The 21,622-nt window shown below is 36.7% G+C and overlaps 1 protein-coding gene across 2 annotated transcripts in view; it reads right to left on the bottom strand.

Annotated features, from left to right (window-relative positions):
* ATP9B (ATPase phospholipid transporting 9B (putative)) overlaps window positions 1-21,622 on the bottom strand; it is a 338,734-nt gene that overhangs the window by 74,555 nt on the left and 242,557 nt on the right. For both annotated transcript variants that reach the window (XM_045006684.1, XM_045006685.1), the window contains exon 12: window positions 11,462-11,622. In XM_045006684.1, the coding sequence (XP_044862619.1) occupies window positions 11,462-11,622 (161 nt within the window). The remainder of the gene's footprint in view (window positions 1-11,461; window positions 11,623-21,622) is intronic.

The following is a 21,622-nucleotide window of genomic DNA, read 5'->3' as shown; positions in this document are numbered from 1 at the left end:
GGTGGGTCAGGGAGGGCAAGAGGTAGAAATAGGAGAGGAGGCTTGGAGAGGAAAATTACCAAGGCAGGATCAGGCTACTAGTAGGTATCAGGGAAAAATCCTTTGTTTTGGCATAACTGAATCCACTACAGGAACTGAACATTTTTCAACTGATCTTTGCTCCTTTAAGTATTTGTACTAGTCTGTCAAAATATATCTAATCCTCCGAGGCTACAAAATAGTGGGTATTTAAGTATGGGTGTAGCCTAATTTATTAAAATATTGTTTCAATATTTTACTGTTATTGAATATTCACTCTGAAATATTTCAATAATTTCACAAAACTGGATGACAATTCTCTTGTGCTTCCTGCGCTCAAGAACTCAATTTGTTCCAGGGTGATTCCGCTGCTGCTGCTGCTGTATATGACTTCTGTTTTCATGTTCAAGAGGAGCTAGAACAGCTCAAATTAAGTTAAATTAATTTTCAATTTGAAATCTAAACAAATTAGCTTGAATGAGTTAAAAATAGTTTTAGGTACTACGCCTACCCAGAGTCCCCCTGACAATTTATGCAGCCTTACAGTCACATTTTCCTAAGTTTAAAAAAGGTTTTTCTTTCTTTCATTGTTGTGTGAAAGAGGTACACTGAACAGCAGAAACTTACTGACCTATTATGCAGGTAAAATCATGAAAGACTGTGCTATTAAATGTACAAAGTAAACAAAATTAAAAAATTAGTGTATTTCAGCCACAGTAGGCATTATTTGTATTGATATTAGGTAAAAGATATCAAACAGAAAAGCTTTCAAAAACAAATACTGCAGCAGAGAGAGGTTGTCTCAAAAACAAAAAATAAACACTGGAGCAGATGACCAGTACAAGAATACTGGTACAGGATGGATAATATTCAGGCCCTGGACCAGCGATAGTTTTATGATTTGATGTCTCCTAACCCTGTAGGGTTAGGAACTGAAACTTTATATGCCTGGAAAGGGGAGCTTCCCAGCTTTGCAATGGAACACACTTAGAATTTATATCCAGTCAGTTTGGCATATATCTTTAGCTCTGAACAGTCCTTAAATATAACATTTTAAAGTCATGATATTTTTATGTATAGAATAGCTACAATACTTCAAGTATATATAAAGGAGATTTTATTAATTTCTTCTCTCCCTCAAAGAACTGCACAGTTAGTTTCACAGTACTGCAATTAAGGCTACGTCTATACTACCCGCCCGGGTCGGCGGGTAGCGTTCGACTTCTCGGAGTTCGATATATCGCGTCTCATCTAGACGCGATATATCGAACTCCGAACACACTCCCGTCGACTCCGGAACTCCACCACCGCGAATGGCGGTGGCAGAGTTGACGGGGGAGCCGCGGACTTCGATCCCGCGGCGTCTGGACAGGTGAGTAGTTCGAACTAAGGTAGTTCGAGTTCAGCTACGCTATTCGCGTAGCTGAACTTGTGTACCTTAGTTCAACACCGCCCCCCCCAGTGTAGACCAGGCCTAAGTGACCTAGGCTACAGATGGGAAAATACAAAACTAGTTATAACTGCTTAAATCCTTTGTATAATTTTTTTTTCCGTAAAACATATGTAATATACAGAACACATGACATGGAGTGATATAAAGGTTCATTTAAACTCATTGGGATGGCCTGCTTATCTCACGAGTAGAAAAGCCTCTCACAAGTAATGTGGACATCTCAATCTTATGACAATAAACCCTTTATGCCACATAAACTCATCATGTGTTCTGTCTTGATATCTCATATGATATATATGAAGCACTTCTGCCATGGGGAGCATGAGCCATGATATAATTTAACAGCAGACTTGTTAGATCATAACAGTAGGACAATCAGACACACTTTTAGATATGGACTTTTTAGTAAACTGAATTAAGTCGCTAGGAGAGGCAGGTTGGTTCTCAGGGTATCTCCAGGGTTTGTTTGTTTTTTAACCACATACAGATTACTGAGTTCTAGTATAGGCCTGAGCTACCTGGAATGTTGTGAATGAGAAAGTACCTGGAATAAAACCCCTTCCCCTATTTTTCTCAGAAGCAGATATTTCAGGATTGTTAGGAGTGGGTGGATTTCTGATATATAGCTTCTCAAGGGCATTCTCATAATTAACAGGAAGAGATGGGCAGGCAATGACAGCTATTCATAATCTGAAGGATTCTCTGCTACACTGAACTATGGTCAAGACTCATGTACTCTGAGGTGACCATTAGGCCTTTGAGGGTAAAATGCCAGAAATCTCCCTCTGAAGTCCTGCGAAGCTGCTGGCATTGATGGAATGGCTATAGACTCTGGAGCCTTTTAGTGCTTGAAGAAAGGGGGCTTAGGACACTTCAGTTTCTGCTGCTGTTGAGGCCAAACACCCCCCCCAAAGGATATCAGGCAACTTTGAATCCAGTTTGATTCAAACACTAGCTTATTAAATTCTAAGAAGGTGCATTTCACACTACACTTTCTATAGCAGAAGGTGGTGGTGGAGTGAAATACTGAGCCCAGAGTTTACAGGCTCTGTCACTTGCATCTCTTTGTAAAACAGCCTCTACCTGGTCCTCAAACTTTTTTGGGTGTATTTTATGGTAGGTCATCTAGCTTCTTAATAGTATCCAAGTGTAATTATGCACACCTACAGGTATCTATTCATGAGGTAGCAGCTGCATTGAAGGCTGCCGAGACCAGATGACAGGCCAACTTAACACTGTTTTGAAATACCTTCTATGCCTCATGACTCCACTCTTGGAGCACACGCTCAGAGCACGAACTTTCTTCTATAAGTTTGAGTCATGGCTGTGTTGACCTGAAAATGCTTCAAAGTGGCATCTGAGGACTGGTAAATTCTGAATAAGTCAGTCCCACCTCTGAAGCTCCAGATTCTGTGGTGCCAACAATTTGGTCAGTCTTTACTGCGCCACAGCTGCATCAAGTTCTCATCATGGAAGTATAAGTAAGCTGATAAACAGTTCTTAGGGATGAATACTAGGGGCTGTGGACAGATAGTTCTTAATGGAAGGTCCTTAACTCTGGAATCCCCACTGGCCTGACAAAACTTCACTTTATCCATCTTCGGGGCATTATTCAATATATATATGGTACACATATTATAGTTTTTGCCTGATTGGTTGGGAAGGGCAATTTTATACCCCTTTTATTAGGGCAAGTCTAGCTTACTTAATGGTTGTAATATTAAATTCTGTGGGGTTTTTTACTGTATGTATGTCCAGACTGTGGTGATTTCCTCTAACAAATGAAATATAAACACAAAAAAGTACTACAAATTGATAGTGGAAAGAAATTAAGAAACATGCCCTGCTCTCTGTAATTTTAGAATCTCTTGTAGACATATGGACTCACCCCTGTGGCGCCTCCTACTGGTCTCTCAGGGAATTAGCTCTTTTTCCAGCCCGGAGCGCCCTCTGGGCACCGGTGATCCACTCCCGCTTGGCCCTCTGTATCCCTCTCTAGACTCTGGTGCCCTGTTAGCTGAGGTGCTTCCCCCAGGCAGTAACTCCTTTCTCTCAGGGTCTCCCCTCCCTGGGAAACCCCCCACCCACTAACCCCACCTCACCTCAGTACCAGGTTACTGCCAGTCATCATCTAGCCCCCATGCCCTGGGGCAGACTGCAGTATCAGCCTACTCATCACTGGCAAGGTTGAGTTTGGACCTGTTGCCTTCGCCTACCCCTGGGCTGCCCTCTGCAACCCCCAGTACCTGTTGCCTTCTGCTAGGTCGCATCCTAGGGCTTTTCCAGGCTGGAGCTCCCCAGCTCCTCTGCCTTTCCCCAGCCCTGCTCCATTCAGGTACCCTGTCTCTAGCTCCCTGCAGCCAGGCCCTTCTCCCTCTACAGACAGAGAGAGGCTGCCTGTCTGCCCCTGGCTTCTCTGCCTTTATAGGCCCAGCTGAGTCTGTTTGGGGCGTGGCCTCAACTACAGCCACTTCCCCCAATCAGCCCAGCCTAAAAGCTGCTTTCTCCAGCCACAGCCCCCTCCCAGGGCTGTTTTTAACTCCTCTGGCCCTCAGCAGGGTGACCACCCCACTACACTCTCCTTCCAGAATTTGCAACTGAAAGTGTGTGGAAGGAAGTTCCCAACCCCAGACAAAAGGGCAACTAAAGCCCTATGGTACGAATAATGGAAATACCTAAATTAAATTAATCTAACTATAAAATGAATTTAAAAGACTAAAAGAATTAGTCTAATCAACTTAAACCTCACCTTGGTGATATGTGCCACTGATCAGTCCAAATGAGGTACAGCATAAGTACAAAGTTTTTTAAATTACAAAAGGCAGAATCAGTGCTTACATATAACAAATGGATATTGAAAGGTTTTATCCATGCTTATATTGAATAATCTATATGCCAGTCATGGACCAAACACATTTGGAGCTATTCCACAACTCTAGGTTGCTATTTGTCCTTCTATTGCTGAGTAATGATCAGACTTCCAGATAATCTTTTCCCAAGTTTTGCTATTCCAATATCACAAAGGCTACCCAAAAGTCAACTTGATGGGGCCAGGGAACAGAAATAAGAAAAAAAATAGAATAAAATACAAGAAAGATCATGATATGATAAGGTCTGAACAGCAAAGTTTCTTTCCGAAGAAAATGATGTCTATTATATTAATTGTTTTAATCAATAAACCAGTGAAGTAACTATTGGTTAAACTTTCAATACTGCCTCACAAGAAGTTACTAAAGAAACTGAGTAGTCATGGGGTGAGACAAAATTGTTATGGATTTGAAAGTGGCTAAATGTCAAGCAGCAGTAGGAATATAAGGTCCAATTTAATCATGACAAAAGGTAAATGCCAGGTTACTAAAGACTGTGTTAGGATCTGTGCTGTTTGATATATTTATGATTGTCTGGGAAACAGTGTGTGCAGTTAGGTGGCAAAGTTTTCGGATGACAAAAGTACTTAGGCTAAAGAAGACCAAGGAACCTCTTGAGACCTAACCAAGTTATTTCAATGGATAATACACTGGAAGATGAAATTCCATGTTGATAAATCCAAAGCTTATGCACATTGGAGTGAAAAATGCAAGCTACTCACATATATTGCTGGGCTCTGTACCCAGAGAAGACAAAGACATCATTGTGGACAGCTCTGTGAAAAACCTAGTCTCACAGTGTACAGTGGCCATTAGAACTCAAGCAAAATGTGAGGATGTATGTTATAAAGAACAGGACAGAAAATATTGAAAATTGCATATAATATACTAATTGGTATATTCTCTCCTAGAAAACTTTTTCCAGTTCTGGTCATCTTATCTCATATCAGGAGAGACTGTAAGGACAGACTATTTAATGTCAAGAGATGAATAAAATGTGACATAATAAAATCATACAAAATAAAGGAGATGTTCCCACAGCAGTTTCCAGGCATTCTTAAATTTTCCTCTCTCTGACTAGGTAGCTGAAGCTTACTGAGTTCCATAGCATCTTCAATGGTTATGTCCAATTTCTTGCAAAAGAATTTTGATGCACTTTAACAGGACATTAATTAAACTGGAGTCAAGTGCGGCATCTTGCCATTGCCAAACCATGGAAATATTTGCTGGAGAAACAGGTTATATTGTAGGAAAAATCAAAAATAAAGAAAAGGGAAGATGGGCAGCCCTTGAGCAGCATCTGCAGAGGTTGTTTGTTGTTATGGGCTAACGGGGTTTAAGGCCACCATATTATAGACACTGTGTAGTATAGCTGATAACAACCAATACTACCTACTGCCATTGGGGAAATCATAATAGGACAGGAGCTGCTCCGGACTTCCAATGGCGTTTCCTAGCTCTACAACACATGGACTGCCAGCAACTAAGGAAGGATGGCATAGAGCATGAAGCGCAGGTTCTTAAGAGGAACTTGCAGAATTTGAAATAAAAATCAGAAAACAATCCTAATTCAATGCCAGTATATTTGATATATTAGGTACCTAGAAATCATCTTCCTCTCAAAATTTCTATTGGTGGCTGACAATGGCTCAATGGTTAGAGTGAACTGGACTGCAGAAAACCTCCATTCAGTAGAATGTTGGCAATTGGTCTTACATACTGAGCTGGCAACCATTTAAAAATCTTCCAAACGAAATTTGATGAGGATTGACAAGAGGCAGGATTACTCAACCCATCTAAATGCCTTGTGTGCTACATAATGAAAGTTATTTTAATTTTTTCATTTAGACTAAATAGAGGAGATTGCTAGTCCTCTTTAAAAATAGCTGCATACTGTCTTCAATGAATTAAGCCTGCATGATCTTTATGCATAAGCAAGATAACATGGTTCACACTAAAAATAAAATCATATGAAAATGAAACCAGAGTCATCCGTTCACCCCAAAACATGAGAATAACCAACTAGAAATAAAATCTATCCTAAATAACATCTCCCAGTTCAAAAATAAATATCAACCCTTACCATGCTCTCCTACCTCAAAAGCTGGAATAAACAGATGGGCTTTGTAATGTGCCTTGAAGTCTGACAGGTTCAAGCTATTTTGAAGCAAGGAGTTCAAGAATGCTACAAAGTCAAGAGTCCTTCACAGAATGCCCTGCCAGCATAAGGTACAACTCTACACACAAGTCTAATCTGGAAGTGACAAAGGCATACATTATGAAACAAGGTCTGCATCCGAAGGAAACTAGTACCACTCCCCGACAAACCAGAGATAAAAAAGGCATTCCTGGATACTGCTGCCACATGATCATCAACTATAATTAGACAACATGGAATCCTATGGGATTCCAGGACAGCACCATTTGGGATGATGAGCAATTGCTCCAAACCAGCAACAAAACAACAGAGTCTCTCAAGAACAGATCTATCCACTCACACTGGACTTTACATATTAGTGAACACCACTTCAGGATCAAAAGAATGGTCAAGAGGACAAAAGCCACCTGAGCTACATCCTGGTCTGAACCTAGATTCGCAAGGATCAAAAAGATTTGAGGCATTCAGATGTATTTAGTTTACGCAACACAAACTTCTCTATAAACATAACCAGTGTTTGAAGAATAGATACTGGACAACAGCCAGTCAAGTTGTAAGTATGAAATGATGGTCTCTTCAGTAAAGGCAGCACCAAAACTTTACTTTAGCAACTTCTTCAAGTTTCAAGTAGCAGTGATATGGTCTTCACCAAAAGTGAACCCAGTTCTTGCCCCCTGCCCTTCACTAGCCAGGAAGGACATGATCCAAAAGACAGGCTACTGAATGGAAGGCTTTTAACACTTTCAAAACCTAAGTGAATGTCATTCACTTAAGATCTTGGTATGAGACACCAGAACTTCAGCTATGACCTTGACATTACTATTGAATAGCAATATAACTGTGGTGGAGACTCACTTATATGCCGATTTTCTCTCTATGTAGTTAACTGATAATGGCCTCAGTAATGGCAACATACACTTGAACACAGGTGTTGAGAAGATCTTGCAAAAAGAGAGGAAGAATGAACAAGGATTTTATTTAGAGCAAATGCTTAAATGCTCACAATGACTCCACAGAAATCTACAATATGTTTTAATGCTCCTCTGACGTAGCAGGGAACCTAAAGATACAGTGAAATGCTGACATCTCCCATAAGTTCCACCACCGTATATCAATAGGGGTCAGTGAAAAGACTGGATGGCTCCTTCAGTGTTGGTCAACGACCTGTCTCCTCTATCCTATTCACCTTCATGTTTTATCTATGTGCCCTTTTCCAAAGACATATGGCCATAAATGATAACCTGCTTAATTGCTGAATTTATATATTTTTTTCTATTTAAAGTTTTGCTGAACTCTCTATGTGTATTAACCAATAGAGACACCAGAACAGTTCCCAGTATGAATATGTTCTTTCTAACAGCCATTTTTTCCCCCCAACTGATTTCCTTTACCTATGGAGAAAAGCTCATTTCCCCCCCCTATATAACTGTTTTAAAAGCATCTCACAGTGAGAGAGAAGACAACTCCTGGCTCTTCATTGTCTTTATTCTCGGAATTATGATCCCAGGAGGTTTACAGTTCAAGTACAAGCTTGAGAATAGGTCAATCTTCACCTTCCATGTCTAACATCCTGAGGAGAGGAAGAGAAGTGTAGTGACATTTGAACAACAATATGATCTGAGCTGTTTATTTTGTTGAGAGAGTGGGTGGTGACCTTATGCAGGGCTGACTCAAGATAAAAAAAAAGTCAGTGTGGGAGTATGTTGGAGAAGACAGTCTATTCTCCGCTAGATTCCTGTCTGTTCTTCCTCCAGATATCAATATGTCACATCTAAGATCTCAATAATGTATCTTTCCTGATAGCATTTCTTGTCAGACTATCTCATGTACTTGATATAACTAATCCTATTACACAATCAGAAAAGGTAGTTGAAAATAATTCAAAATAGCATTCAAAGCTATATGCCAGGACAGTATATTGCAAATGGAGAAAATGAAATCTGCTACCTGGTCATGGAAGGAGCAGTTCCTCCTTCCTGGCCTGAGAAAATACAGTTATAACAGGTGCTCCTGCAGGAGTGCAGATGTGACAGAATGCTCCTCTGCAAACAATCAAGTTACCACAGAGACACTCTACAGTGCTACTGCAGCACACAAGCTGCTCTTTTATGGAGTGAAGGGGATCAGATCTTGCCCTCAACGGAGCTACTACAATGTTAAGCCTTATATCAGGGGCTATGCATACCCTGTATGTGCTCCTCTCTAGCTGAGCCTCATCCAGGACCACTCAAGCTCAGAGAAGAGGGCACAGGGTAAGTACATAAGAATTCAGTATGTTAACAAGCAAACCCCTCAATTTAACCCTGTAACAAGATATATCTGCCCTCTATATATTTTTATAACCCTTGGCTTAAAATGAAGGCTCTTGTGGAATAACACTAACTTTTTCCCAGCAGACAACCCCCTATAAACTTCTCCAAACCTTCCTTAGTTTGCATGTTCACAGAGAGATGACAACCTACATCCACAACTTTTTAAGAAATACAGGCACTTTTTGCCTCAATAGGGTAGTTAAAACCCTGTAATAGTCAGTAACAGAAAATTAATACATGCCAGACAGTGGCACCTCACAAGGGAGTTTTTATACAATCCATCAATAGAAAGATGCCTCCCCACGTCCCGTCCCTCCCAAAAATATCTTCAATTTTCAGCACTTTCATATAGGAGTTCAAACACTCACAGTAAAAGGGGGAAAAAAGCATAGCCAGTGCTCTGCAAAGAAACAAAGCAGGACTTGGGTCTGACAGCAAATCATCATGCTTGGCTGCCAAAATGTTGAAAGATTTCATTCGCCTCTTGTTCCAGAAATGTAGATTTACAGTGAAATGTCAGCTTAATTGTAACCATTAAACAACAAACAACAATTTAACTAGAGAGAGGAGGAGAACTTCTTGGGACATAAATGCTAACTTAACAGGCAAACCAGAAACACCTAAAGGGGTCGGTACGTCTGACACTAGGAACAGTAGGTGATGGTCAATGGCAGTGGAGTCAGCACTTAGCTATGAAGGGCTGGTAAGCAAAATGAGGTTCTGGCTGCACTTTCGGAGAATCTCAGATGTGGGTAGAGAGCCTGCTGGTTAATATTTACATGCATCTTCTGGTTTCAGTGCTTAACTGCACTGAAGTTAGCAGAAATTCTATTTAATTGCTATGTATAGCTTAACTGTGCAGAACACACCAAAAATTGAGCCGCTTATTTGGGGAGGTAATTTTTTTTGTTTGGCTTAAGGCCACACTTTTTGTGGGCCTCTGCTAATTCTGGAAAAGATCAACACTATAGCTGTATTGAAGATAAACTGAGGAACCTTCCTGGTTTCCTGTAAATTCAGTTCCTTGATTAGAGATCAAGGATTTAACAGCAACAGCTCTGGCCTTCTGCAACAGGTTTAAGAGTCTTGGTTTAAAGGATTTGTTCACATATGTAGATGGGTTAATAGTGCACACAATACACACAGAACAAATATTTTTGGCTGCACAATAAAGGGACGCTGACAATAACATTTTTTAGTTTATATACTACACTGCTACCTCGATATAACGCCACCCGATATAACACGAATTTGGATATAACGCAGTAAAACAGTGCTCCGGGAGCGGGGGGGGGGGCGGGGCTGCGCACTTTGGTGGATCAAAGCAAGTTCAATATAATACGGTTTCACCTATAACGCGGTAAGATTTTTTGGCTCCCAAGGACAGCGTTATATTGAGGTAGAGGTGTACTTAAAAGAAACCTCAAATTTCTACTGCTTCCAATATTCTCTTAAAATCTATAAAGTACTATTTCCCTAACTAACTGTGCCCCTTTCCATTTGACAAATATATTTAGTCCCCATCTTCATGCACAGTATATTCAAGTACTTTTTTTTTTTTAAAGAAGTTTCAGATTTTTTAAAATAGATACATTTACCAACTGAGCATAAAACAGGTCATAATTGAGAGTCAAACTATTTGACTCTGTTCCAACCATACATATGTGACCTTACAAAATCCATGCCAGGGAGGGGTGCTTTTGGACAAAGATAGGATACCCATAGAGTCCCTTCATCCTCTTCCAATACTGCACAGAAAATTCTTTGTTCTCCTTTAAAATACTATGGTATACCAAAACCTGGATTTACCTACTTTTCTGAAAGTTCCCAGGGTAGTGACTATATTTATTTTTGTGTCTTGTATAGCAATGAGTTCATCATTGGTGCTTAAATTAACAAATTTTCATCTAAATGGTAACAATTATCTTTATCTTGACTTGCAGAGGGCGTTTCTTATTTCTGCTAATGGAAACTTTATTAGAAAGGGAAAAATATTCTTAACTATGTAAACCTTGTTGTGAGCTTTACATTCTATAGAACACAAGATTACAAATACTTATGTTTGTGTTCTAGTTTATCTTCAGTTTGAATATATTGTACTCATGCTTAATGAACTAATTAATTTAGGAAAAGTTTCTATTTGGTTACAGTATCTAACACTTGTTAGAAAAAGCTCTTGCAAAAGAGCATCTGTAGTATACAGCTATTAAGCTATATTCAACATACATTAGTGTAGTGAAAAAAAGTTATGTTTTTATTCAGTATTTTTACTAGTAAGACCAGAACACTTTAAATAATTGAAAAGGCATTAGAAATTACAAATGCCAAAATAAATCAAATACTTCATTCAGATACACGTTTTCTAAAACTATATCCACTGATATACCAAGATTGTTTCCTTATTAATACATTTATGCTAGTAAAAGGATTAGATATCCTGATTACTCCTGCAAGATGAACATTATACAAAAAAATACAACAGTATTGTTTTCTGTAGAGTGATCCTTCAAGAATCAGCAGATTTGTTGGCACCTTCTCCTTCAGCTTCCTGGTAAGATCAATTTCCTTCACAATGAGAACTAAGTATAAATTTCAAGAAAGCCTCATTCAGTGAAATTAGACATCTGTGTTTCTCTCTTGTTCTTATACATACCTGATAGGGATGATATAGGAAAACAGGAGGAGGAACCGAAAAAGGTTGCGGTACCATGGGCCTACAAATCCTTGCAAGGTTACCATAACAATTGAAAGGGCAACTAGAGCCAAAAACAGGGCTTTGGTCAGTTGATTCAGTTCAAGATCCAGTAAACCAACCTAAAGGAAGCAATATAAATCAGTAAATACAAGTTAACCATAAATCATTCACATATTGACACCTTATGCAATTATTCAATTAGAAACTAGAAGGCCACTAATACTTATTTGAAATCTGTTTTAATTATGTTCAACTGAATTGGAATAACCAAAGCTGAATATTTTTCCACATTTACATGAGACAGAAGTTTTCCAATAATACTTCCAACAGTCACAGAGTGAACTGTCCCATAAATACCTTTTGAGTTACCTTATATCTGACATGGAGACCACCACCTTGTGGGGGAGGGGGGAGTTATTTCCTTCTATCACATATTCAGACCAGAATTTCTTTTGAGCAAAACTACTGACTCTACATGATTTCTTTGTAGCATGTACTGTTCATTTGCCGGTGTAGACCACCAGACTTGGTAGAGTTGAGAATAATAAGTCATATATAAGAGACATTAACACTACCTGTAATTTGCAAGCATACAGTACTACTTTAGAAGAAATACTATTTTGGAAATCTGACCTTATTCCATCAATTTTTCCATGACCTTTTTTAAAAAACAGTTATTTATTATATAAAATCCATCTTATTACTAAAGAAGCTTTTCATAAGTATTGAGATAAATAAAAATCAATTTCAAATGGAACGTCTATTGATTGTGATTTAAAATAGCAAAATAGAACTCAGGCTTTCCATATATTCAATCTCTCTGATAAGCATTATCCTAAATAATGTGTCATGCCAGTAGATCTCCCATCAGCTACTATGTTTCTAATGAAAAGATATTTTTAAAACTCTGTAACTAAGATTCCCACTATTTCAATCATGTGTATTGTATGCTAACTATTTGAGATCCACTTTTTTGGATCGTCTTTTAGTCAGTAAAATATGTGGGAAAATTATGTCAGCAAGACATGCCTAAGCCCCATTGCAGAGGCCCTTTTATCTTTAGACCCTGCCAGCAAGGACAGTAAAACATAACACTTTCCTAGATAAACAATCTGTAAAGAAACTATTTTTAAATAGTTCTGAAAAATTCCAGCATTCTTGCCTGAGCATGGGCTGTCCCTTCCCTTGAGAACTAGGCAGCTGAAGACCACAGCGGCTGATTTATCAGCTGCATTTAAAAAGCAGCACAACGAGGACAAATATCTTGCAATTTCCGCTGCTTCAACTACTACATAGTTTATGCTTGAATTATTGAGAAAAATAGGTTTTTGGATTAAAATGAAGAAAAATTAAGCCAGGGAAGTAGAGCATGTTTCAAAGCCCAGATCTTTTTGCGTTGACAAAGGCGGTCTAAGTTTCAGGCCTCGCTGAGGATCAGATGAAGTCATTATTCATTCAGTCAGGGAAAAAAGACTCAATTACCTCAACCTAAAGATGCTATCAATGAATGCAAAGTGCATATTTTACTCTATTCATCCAAATCCCATTAAAAAGTGAAAGGAATGATTTAATCTGGCCTTCTAGAGTTGGTCTTTTTTTGTAATAAAATAAAGAATCACTGTCTTGCAATATGCATAACCACTACCTCACTTTTTTCCTGCATCATAGCAGTGAAAGACTGTAAAAGCCAAGACAAAAACTAACAGAAATGAATACAAAGTTTCTTTTGAAAAAATGCCACTCATAGGATAGAAACATTAAATGTAGTCCACTGCACATTGATATGTAGCTAATTCAAAGCATTAATACCTTTCTAATTGATGAAGACGGATGTGAACATAAGAGTTTGAAATCCAACTACAATGTTGTTGGAACAGCGTTTAAAGCAAGAAGAAAACTTTGAGGTAAAATATTTTTTTCAAGTACACAGTAAGAAAAGTCTTTTCAGGTATAGTGATTGTTATACAACTTCTCCCGTCCCCACTAGTCTGTACATTACATTACTGTCATTAGACAATCTTAACATTTCTATTTGCTATCCACAGTGAAATCAACTTTACATGTGATGCCCATTCAAAAGAGGAGGATAAATCTATATTAAAAAAATAAATTCTTTAAACTGCATACCACATTCCTCAAAAATTCTCTCCTGGAATTTTATATATAACACACACTAATGTAAACAGTTTTATACTCTAATGTTACTGTATGGGAGTTTCTGCAATCAAACTATTCTCTATTTTATTCAGGTAGTTAAAAAGTCTGCCTCACATTTTGAAGAAAAAATAATTAACCAATTTCTTGTTAAATATACTGTAGTGTAGGTGAATTAGGGAAGATCATATTTCAATATATACCTCATCAATTGTGCTTTTATCGAGAGACTTCTAACATATACTACCAATGAAAGAACGAAGCTTTTCATAGCCAAAAGAACCTGTTCTACCCCTAAAATATTCAGAACCAGAATAAGTAATTATGGCTACATAAGAGAAAGGTGAATTAAGTATACTTAGTAATTTTCAACATTTATTACAATTTCCTATATTTGTAAAACAAATTTCTTCTGCTTGTCTTAATATTTGTCCTGTTTGAAATAACTGTGATAACAAAATTAAATACGCCACTGGAAATTTTAATCTCCAAGGGAAAATTTGTACATAATGTCTAAGACAGCCACAATAGTTTTGCAAAGGGGCTGCTCTAGGATAATGAACACAATAATTGCTTGTATAATCTAAAATGCTACTAATGGCAACAATCACAAATCCATTTAGCTCCTCTTTAATTTATGTACCAAGTTTTAAATAGCTAATGGTTCTCACTAAAATAATGGCTTATACCAACAAAAAAGGATAAATATGATATTCTCCTGCTTAAACAAAACAAAACAACCCCCCAATCCATCAGTCTAGTTTTTTATTGTATGTATTTATGTTTGAGTCAATGAAGGAGGAAAGGGTCTAATCTTCACAATGGTACATCAGAAAGCAAGAAGGCCCAAGTCACACCACTGCATCAACAAAGTCAACTTATTTTAATTTTTGTGAGAAAGGTTGAAAGTGACAAAAACTTTGATTAAATAAAACATAAAAAACAAAGCTGTTAGACATAACAGTCCTGTAAGGTTTAATCTTATGAAAACATTTTTCACAGCTGTTACACTACTTTCAGAATAATTCTTCCAATGTGCCTAAATACACAAAAGGATCCTGTATAGTTCCTCACCTATAAAACTTTTTTATTTTTAAAGGGCACATTTTTGAGATATATCCTTCTATAATGTTTATTTCAAAAGTAATTATATTGCAGTCAGCTTCTGCACTAACATCATATTGACTGCAATGGAGTTGCATGTTATGTATAGTAGGAACAGATTTGGCCCTCATTTGCATTTCAATAGCTGAAAATGTCCTGACTGCTAAAACAGACTCTGAACTGAACACTAAGTTTCATTCAAGAAATAATATCTAATGATATTTTTCTTTCTTTACAAACTTAAAAGTAATTACATCTCTACTTTGAAGTAGCAGGAATACCAAGAAAGGCAGATAAATAAAAATGTAGTAATTTCAGACACTTCATTGTACGCTTGCTCACACACAATTTTCCTAATCCACATTTCTCAACCCCTTTCTTTACATTCTTGGTTAAACAGAAACAAGTTTCTCATTTAGAAAATAGCTGGCGTGCAGTTATTCATTCTCTCTCTCTCTCTCTCACACACACACACGTTTTATGTTCATAGTGCACATCAGCCATACATATCTGAAGCACTCTGGTTTATCATACTAGTCATCTGTTAAATAAAAGGGTGGGTTTTTTGCTTTTTTTTTTTTACCATTAGAATGTATCGGTTCAATAACTTATGCTTGAAACGCTCCCTAAATAAAATCAAACCAGAATGTTGCAATCCCATTTGAAATTTTAATATTTGTTACTAAAACTGTATTTACAAATTCAGATGTCAAAGTCTATAAAAATGTACTTTTGTTATTAACTGTAATAACTTCAAAGGAACTCCTGTGATTCAGTTCTCATACTGTGCACTTCTTTGTTAAACAAGGAGACACACTGGGTAACTGATTAAAGAAAAAAATCTAAATTTAAGATTGACTCAAGTCAACAAGAAGAAAGGAACTTAAATTTACACATTTTCCCTTAACTCATCTTATTGTGCCCAATTAATACCAAACAGTGTGAAACGGTGTGCATAATATGCTGTGTTCTGCACCAATACTTTCCTTATCCTTTTAATGAGTACATACAAAATCAAGAGAAAACGCGTACATTAAAAAAAACAAAACCAGAAAAATGAAACATTTGAAATACCTAAAATGATCATTTATTGAAGAAAGTTTCTATCAGCCACTGTCTCTGTTTTGTCAGTTTTTAAATATATCACAGTCCTTTGTTTAATAATTCGGGGCAGCAATGACAAGGCAGGGGAACATTTCCCAAAGTGTTGCCAAAGTTATTACAAGTCCTGTACTTTTAGGATCATTTGTCTTTTTGTCTTCATTGGGAAACTACATAAAAATTGGTGAACATTGTACTAGCCTTTATAATAAATAATAATAATAAATAATAAATTCTATTAGAGTATATGTTTCTAATAAAAGTTCCAGAAAACACCAATATGGATCCTCAAGTGTATTTTGTGTGAATTCTCTTACAAAAATGTATGTATCCTTTACATTGTCTTTCACACAATAATTTCATAGTGACAGCTATTATCTGGAAATGTGCTGAACTGCTCTGTGCTATTTTGAATAGTAAATCATGTGCTTAAAAACCTGAATTTAATAGGCACGCTAAACAGATTTGGAGATTTGTAATAGTGCCTTAAAATATTATACGTGTTATCTACTAGAAAATTTTTATCTAGTGAACTACATGCCTTTATTTTGTTTCAAAATGTTTTGCATGATTAATTTTTCTATAGCTATACAGAACAAGATAGGTTAATGACAGATTCCTAAAAACAGACATGTTTGTTCCACAAAGGAGTATCAATACATTTTAAGAATTAGGCCACTCATTAGTTGTCAGTTTCTGAGTATTTTCTTTTATGTTAATGAGCTATTTTTGTAATCTGCATGATACCTATGTTTGCACTAACTAATAATACAATAATCTCTTTCAAAAATCTATTTCTAGTTTGGCAATATTTATAATTTTGCTCAGGAATCTAAAATACAAGGTTACACATTTCCTCCCCTCTCTACCTACCTCAAATAAACATAACTGATTTCTTGTTGTCATATATTCTTAAAGTCAGGCACCTAAATAATTTAAATAAAAGTGGCCTGAATTTCAGAGATGCTCAACATTCACTAGTCATATTGACCACAATAGGAGCTCCCCAGGCCTTTTATTTAGATGCCTACATAAGGGATTTAAGTGCCTAAACAAAGGCACCCAAGTTTAAAAATACCAGCCATAGTTTCAATGACTTTTTAAAAATTATTCCTTCTCTTTCAAGTATGTGATATGCTTTATCCTAACAGAGAACATAGAGTAAGCAGTACAAGTAAACTGTAGCTTTCACAAAGCAAAAATAAACCAAGGTGAATTTAACCAAAAGAAAGGTAACTCATGCTTATCATACAATGGATTATTAATCTTAATTTTATTCGTTTTCCCATTATTTCTAGTACTCTACCCAGCTTGAAAAAAAAATGTAACCGCTTTATCCCAAGACATTCCTGAATCTACAATTACCACTTTTAGAAACCAAGCTTTGGTGGTTGATGACTTTGGTTGCTTGATTAGTAACATTTTTAACATTAGTAATGCATTTCAATATTTTGCCACAGTACACTGTCTGCCTCAAAGCTTAAAAGGTAAGCAAGCAATTTCCTAAAGGGTTGCCATATCAGAGGTTGGTCAGCAGAGGGTGCTCAAGATTGATGCTATCTGCTGTCTTTTAGAAAGTCCTCATTTGGTAATACAGTACAAATTAAACAGCTCTGTTTCTTTACAGGATTACTCAGTCATATAGTTCTACTACAATGCTGCTAGATCAATGGACAGTATTTTTATTTTACTTTTATATTTGAAACACTACTCAGAGGAACTCTATTTTAATGTAATTTAGACTGTGCATTGAACCTTCATTACATTTCTGTGCTTACACTTTCTTTTTTAAAAAAGTTAATGTTACAACTTAATCTCCACACTTTTACACTGACACAAACAAAAACTCTTCAAGACATTAGTGAGAAGGTGTGGTGCATTGGTACCCAACACTCTTTAACTACTTTAATGTAATGGAGCTGTTACACACAAGAACAATTGATAAAAATGTACATGAAAAGATTAATGGTTTCTAAAACTTTGATGACTACACAGGTCTTTTGCTTTCTTAATAACGTGCTATCCTCGATTGTAAGCTATCAATTTTAAATGGTTTTCACAAGACCACCCATCAATTTTGAATAATTACTTCAATCACCTGAGCCATCTAGTGACATTGGAAACCACAACATTCAGTATAATTTAATATAATCACAGGGTTAAACATTCATTTTTCAATTTAATCTAATTAAATAAGCTCCACATTTTCAAACTTAATTGTGTAAAGTTAGGCACTTAAATAAAAATGGTCTGATTTTCAGAGTTTCCCATTAAATCCAATGGACATTGAGGATACTCAAAACCTCTGAAAAATCAGGCCACTTTTATCTAGATTCATAAATACACATTTCCATGCCTAACTTTGGAAATCTAAATTGCAAAATTTTGGGCCAAGGTTTGGATTTTTTGGTAACTATATTTACACAGATATTTTATACAGATTGTTAACTTCCTCTTGAGTTTCATTTTCACACTATTCAATGATTCAAAACTTTTTTTAAATTCATCATATACATGTACCATCATATACTTAAGCAGTTCTCTTAAAAGTAAGAGCAAAGAGCAAGTATGTTAAAGCATATTTAGAAAAGAATACTTTTTTTCCCCAAACACAAGGGGTTAAATAAGTCAGTGACACACTTCAAAGGCCTGATGATAATATTACACAAGTCAATGGAATTACATAGGTGTGAAACTAGAATTATGAAAATCAGGCCCAAGGTGTAAATTGTTAGAACAGAGTTTAGAATACCTGAATGAATAAAATCAACATAGCAGCTAAATAACTGATATTAATTCCTTTGAAGAAAAACAATATTATATGTGAGCTCACTTGATTTAATATAAATATTAGCTAGCTTATTTTTCATTTAAGTATTAGACAACACAAATATTATACAACACACACAAATAACTATGTAGCCTATACTCTCCCAGCATATTCCAAGCCATTACACTAGTTGCTAGTATAAATCTGAGGTAACTTTCTGGAAAATGACAGAGTTATTCTGAATTTACATCTGAGCTCAAAGTGTTGCATCAAATATTTGTTTTCAGTTTCAGGTTTTGCAAGAAACTTCTATCTTTATATGTAGAAAGTTAAATGCATGGGTTATTCAATTAGGTCAATTCATAAAACCTATAAGAGGCTAATAGTTCTTTCAAAAAAGTCTTTAAAATGAAATTGATATTTTTTTAAAACCACATACATTATAAAAAAGTTTCAGGACCCCCCCCACCTCAAAAAGAAAGGGAGGTGGTAGCAACCCTTTCCCCCCAGGAGTTACAACTCCTAGATTGAGAACTCCTCACCACCTATATTAATGACACACACATTTGAAAGAGTTTGTGTTCCTATCTAGTGGGTCAGAGTTAAGGTTACCAGAATGTTTGGAGGAAATTTCATATTAATTTTTGTAAAGTAGTGTGTGGAAATTCTATTATAAAAATGGGGCTGAGAAGTTTCGTGTTGGAAATTGTGAACCATGCATACAAAGTTCCATGTGCAGCAGGCTCCTTAAGGAAGAGCAGAGGAAGACCTTCACTTTGGTGCATCTACTATGGTTCAGGTGCCCCCATCCTCCACAGTTCCTAAAGTACACATGGAAGATGCCCAGAAACTACAGACGGACTATTGTTTGCAGGAAAGGAGGTCCCCTTATGCCCAATTTGGGGGCCACTGGGGAAGCTTGTCACTCCAGCAGGTAGGCATCTTTTATTAAAACCACCTTCTCTCCTGTCTATCAAAAATTTTACAAGTTCACTTGTAATTATGATTATTTTCTCCATCACCTTTTGTGGCAGAAAAAGAATATTAACGAGTGCAAACAACTTGGCTGTTCTTATTATAAGATTTATTTTAGATCTACCTCTCCTGAAATGCTGAACTGTTTAAAACAAAGTAAATTGCAAGAGAAAAGCAAACTAGTTTCCTTAAATTTTCAAAAACTGTAATTTTTAATTCATTCAAACCCTTTGACTACAGAATAGATTAATTTCAAACTTTCCCAGAATCTGAATCCCTGCATCAAGAATGAATCAGTAGAATAATATTTGTTGTGATGCACTTTTGTTTTCATACTTGTCTTTTTCCAGGATTCTGAGAAAAAACTGATTTACCCTCTCCACAAAAAAAAAATCAAATCTCTAGTGGACTTTATTGCCTTTTTCTGAGTTTTCCATCTTTTGCACATCTTTGTTACTCAAGTAATTATATAAAATATATTTGATAGGGGTTTTTTAGTACAAGAAACAAACTTTCATTCACAAACATTTCACTTTATAAATGAAAGTTAGCTATCTACAAAGATGAAAGGGAATTGATGAGAATATCAAGATTCTTGCTATGTTTATTAGGAAAAAAGAGCAAAGAAAGCCATGATTATGCCTCAAAAACAACTGAAAAGCAAAGTACTGAACATCATAAAGTAGATGTTACCTTTTATGGTAGCACCATCACTTTCAAAGTAGCACAACATGAGCAATCTAAAGAAGTGATCAAAATGACTAAAGCTGTATGTTCTAGATATACTCCAAACAGATTTAAACATCCACTAGTAGATGTGGCAAGTGAAGAAACAGAAGAAATAGTAAAGAAGAAATTAAAAGAATCAGCATTGACATTAATACAAGATAGTTGATGAAACATTAAGAAAATGACCTAATAATGGATACAAGCATCTATACATGGAAAATGCATCCAGGTTTACTGCTGCTGAGTTTACATTTCAAAGAAGATGAAAGAATAGTGTGTCCCCAAGTTGCTGAAGATGCCATCCAAGAAGGCAGAGAAAAGTATGACAAGGAGATCTGTAAGTCAGCATTTTGTTGTGAAAAAGACAAATGTGATCATATGATGTATTAGGTGAGGCATTTCCAGTAGAGATAGAAAAGTACTAATGCCATTATACAAGGCACTGGTAAGACCTAATTTGAAATATTGTATACAATTCTGGTCTCCCATGTACAAGGAATATGAATTTAAACTGGAACAGATACAGAGAAGATCTGCTAAGACGATCAGGGGAATGGAAGGCCTATCCTATGAGAGGAGACGGGACAAACTCGTCTAGTTTAGTCTAGCAAAAAAAGCCAAGATGGGATACGATTGTCCTCCTCTATTAATATATTACAGGGGTAAATTCCACGGAGAGTGAAGAGCTATTTAACCTACAAGACAATGTTGGAACAATAAAAAATGGATGTAAACTGGCCATGAACAAATTCAGGCTGAGAAGGCAGAAGGGTGAAGTTATCGAACAGACTCCCAATAGGAGTTGTAGGGGCAAACATCTTAATGAGTTTTGAGAGAGAGCTGGACAAATGTATGAGTACACTTGTATGATGGGGTTGCTTGTACTGGTCGGAGCTCAGGAGTGCTGGGGGTCACATCTGATTTATGTCTTATGTTCCTAGTGCTCATACATCAGGGTTTCAGTTGGCCACTGGCAGGGCTCAAGAAGGGATTTCTCCCCCATCCACCCTTCCAATATATTCTGGAAGGTGGTGGTTTTGTTTGTTTGTTTGTTTGTTTTTAATTAAATCTCCTTCCTCTGAAACACCAGGGATGGCCATGGCTGGAAATGGGAAATTGGGTGGGTTGGCCCAGGGTTCTGAGTTGGTAGGGACCATCCTTTTTCTCAGGTACTTGGCAGGCTCAGGCTCAGGCTCACTATTTGCCATATGTGGGAATGGGAAGGATTTTTTCCCCAGGTCAGATTGGCAATGACTTTGGGATTTTTTCGCTTGCTACTACAGTGT

This window comes from Mauremys mutica, chromosome 2, assembly GCF_020497125.1.
Source record: "Mauremys mutica isolate MM-2020 ecotype Southern chromosome 2, ASM2049712v1, whole genome shotgun sequence".
NCBI lineage: Eukaryota > Metazoa > Chordata > Testudines > Geoemydidae > Mauremys > Mauremys mutica.
The sequence above is the reverse complement of the archived record's forward strand: the minus strand, read 5'-3'. Positions and strand labels throughout refer to the sequence as shown.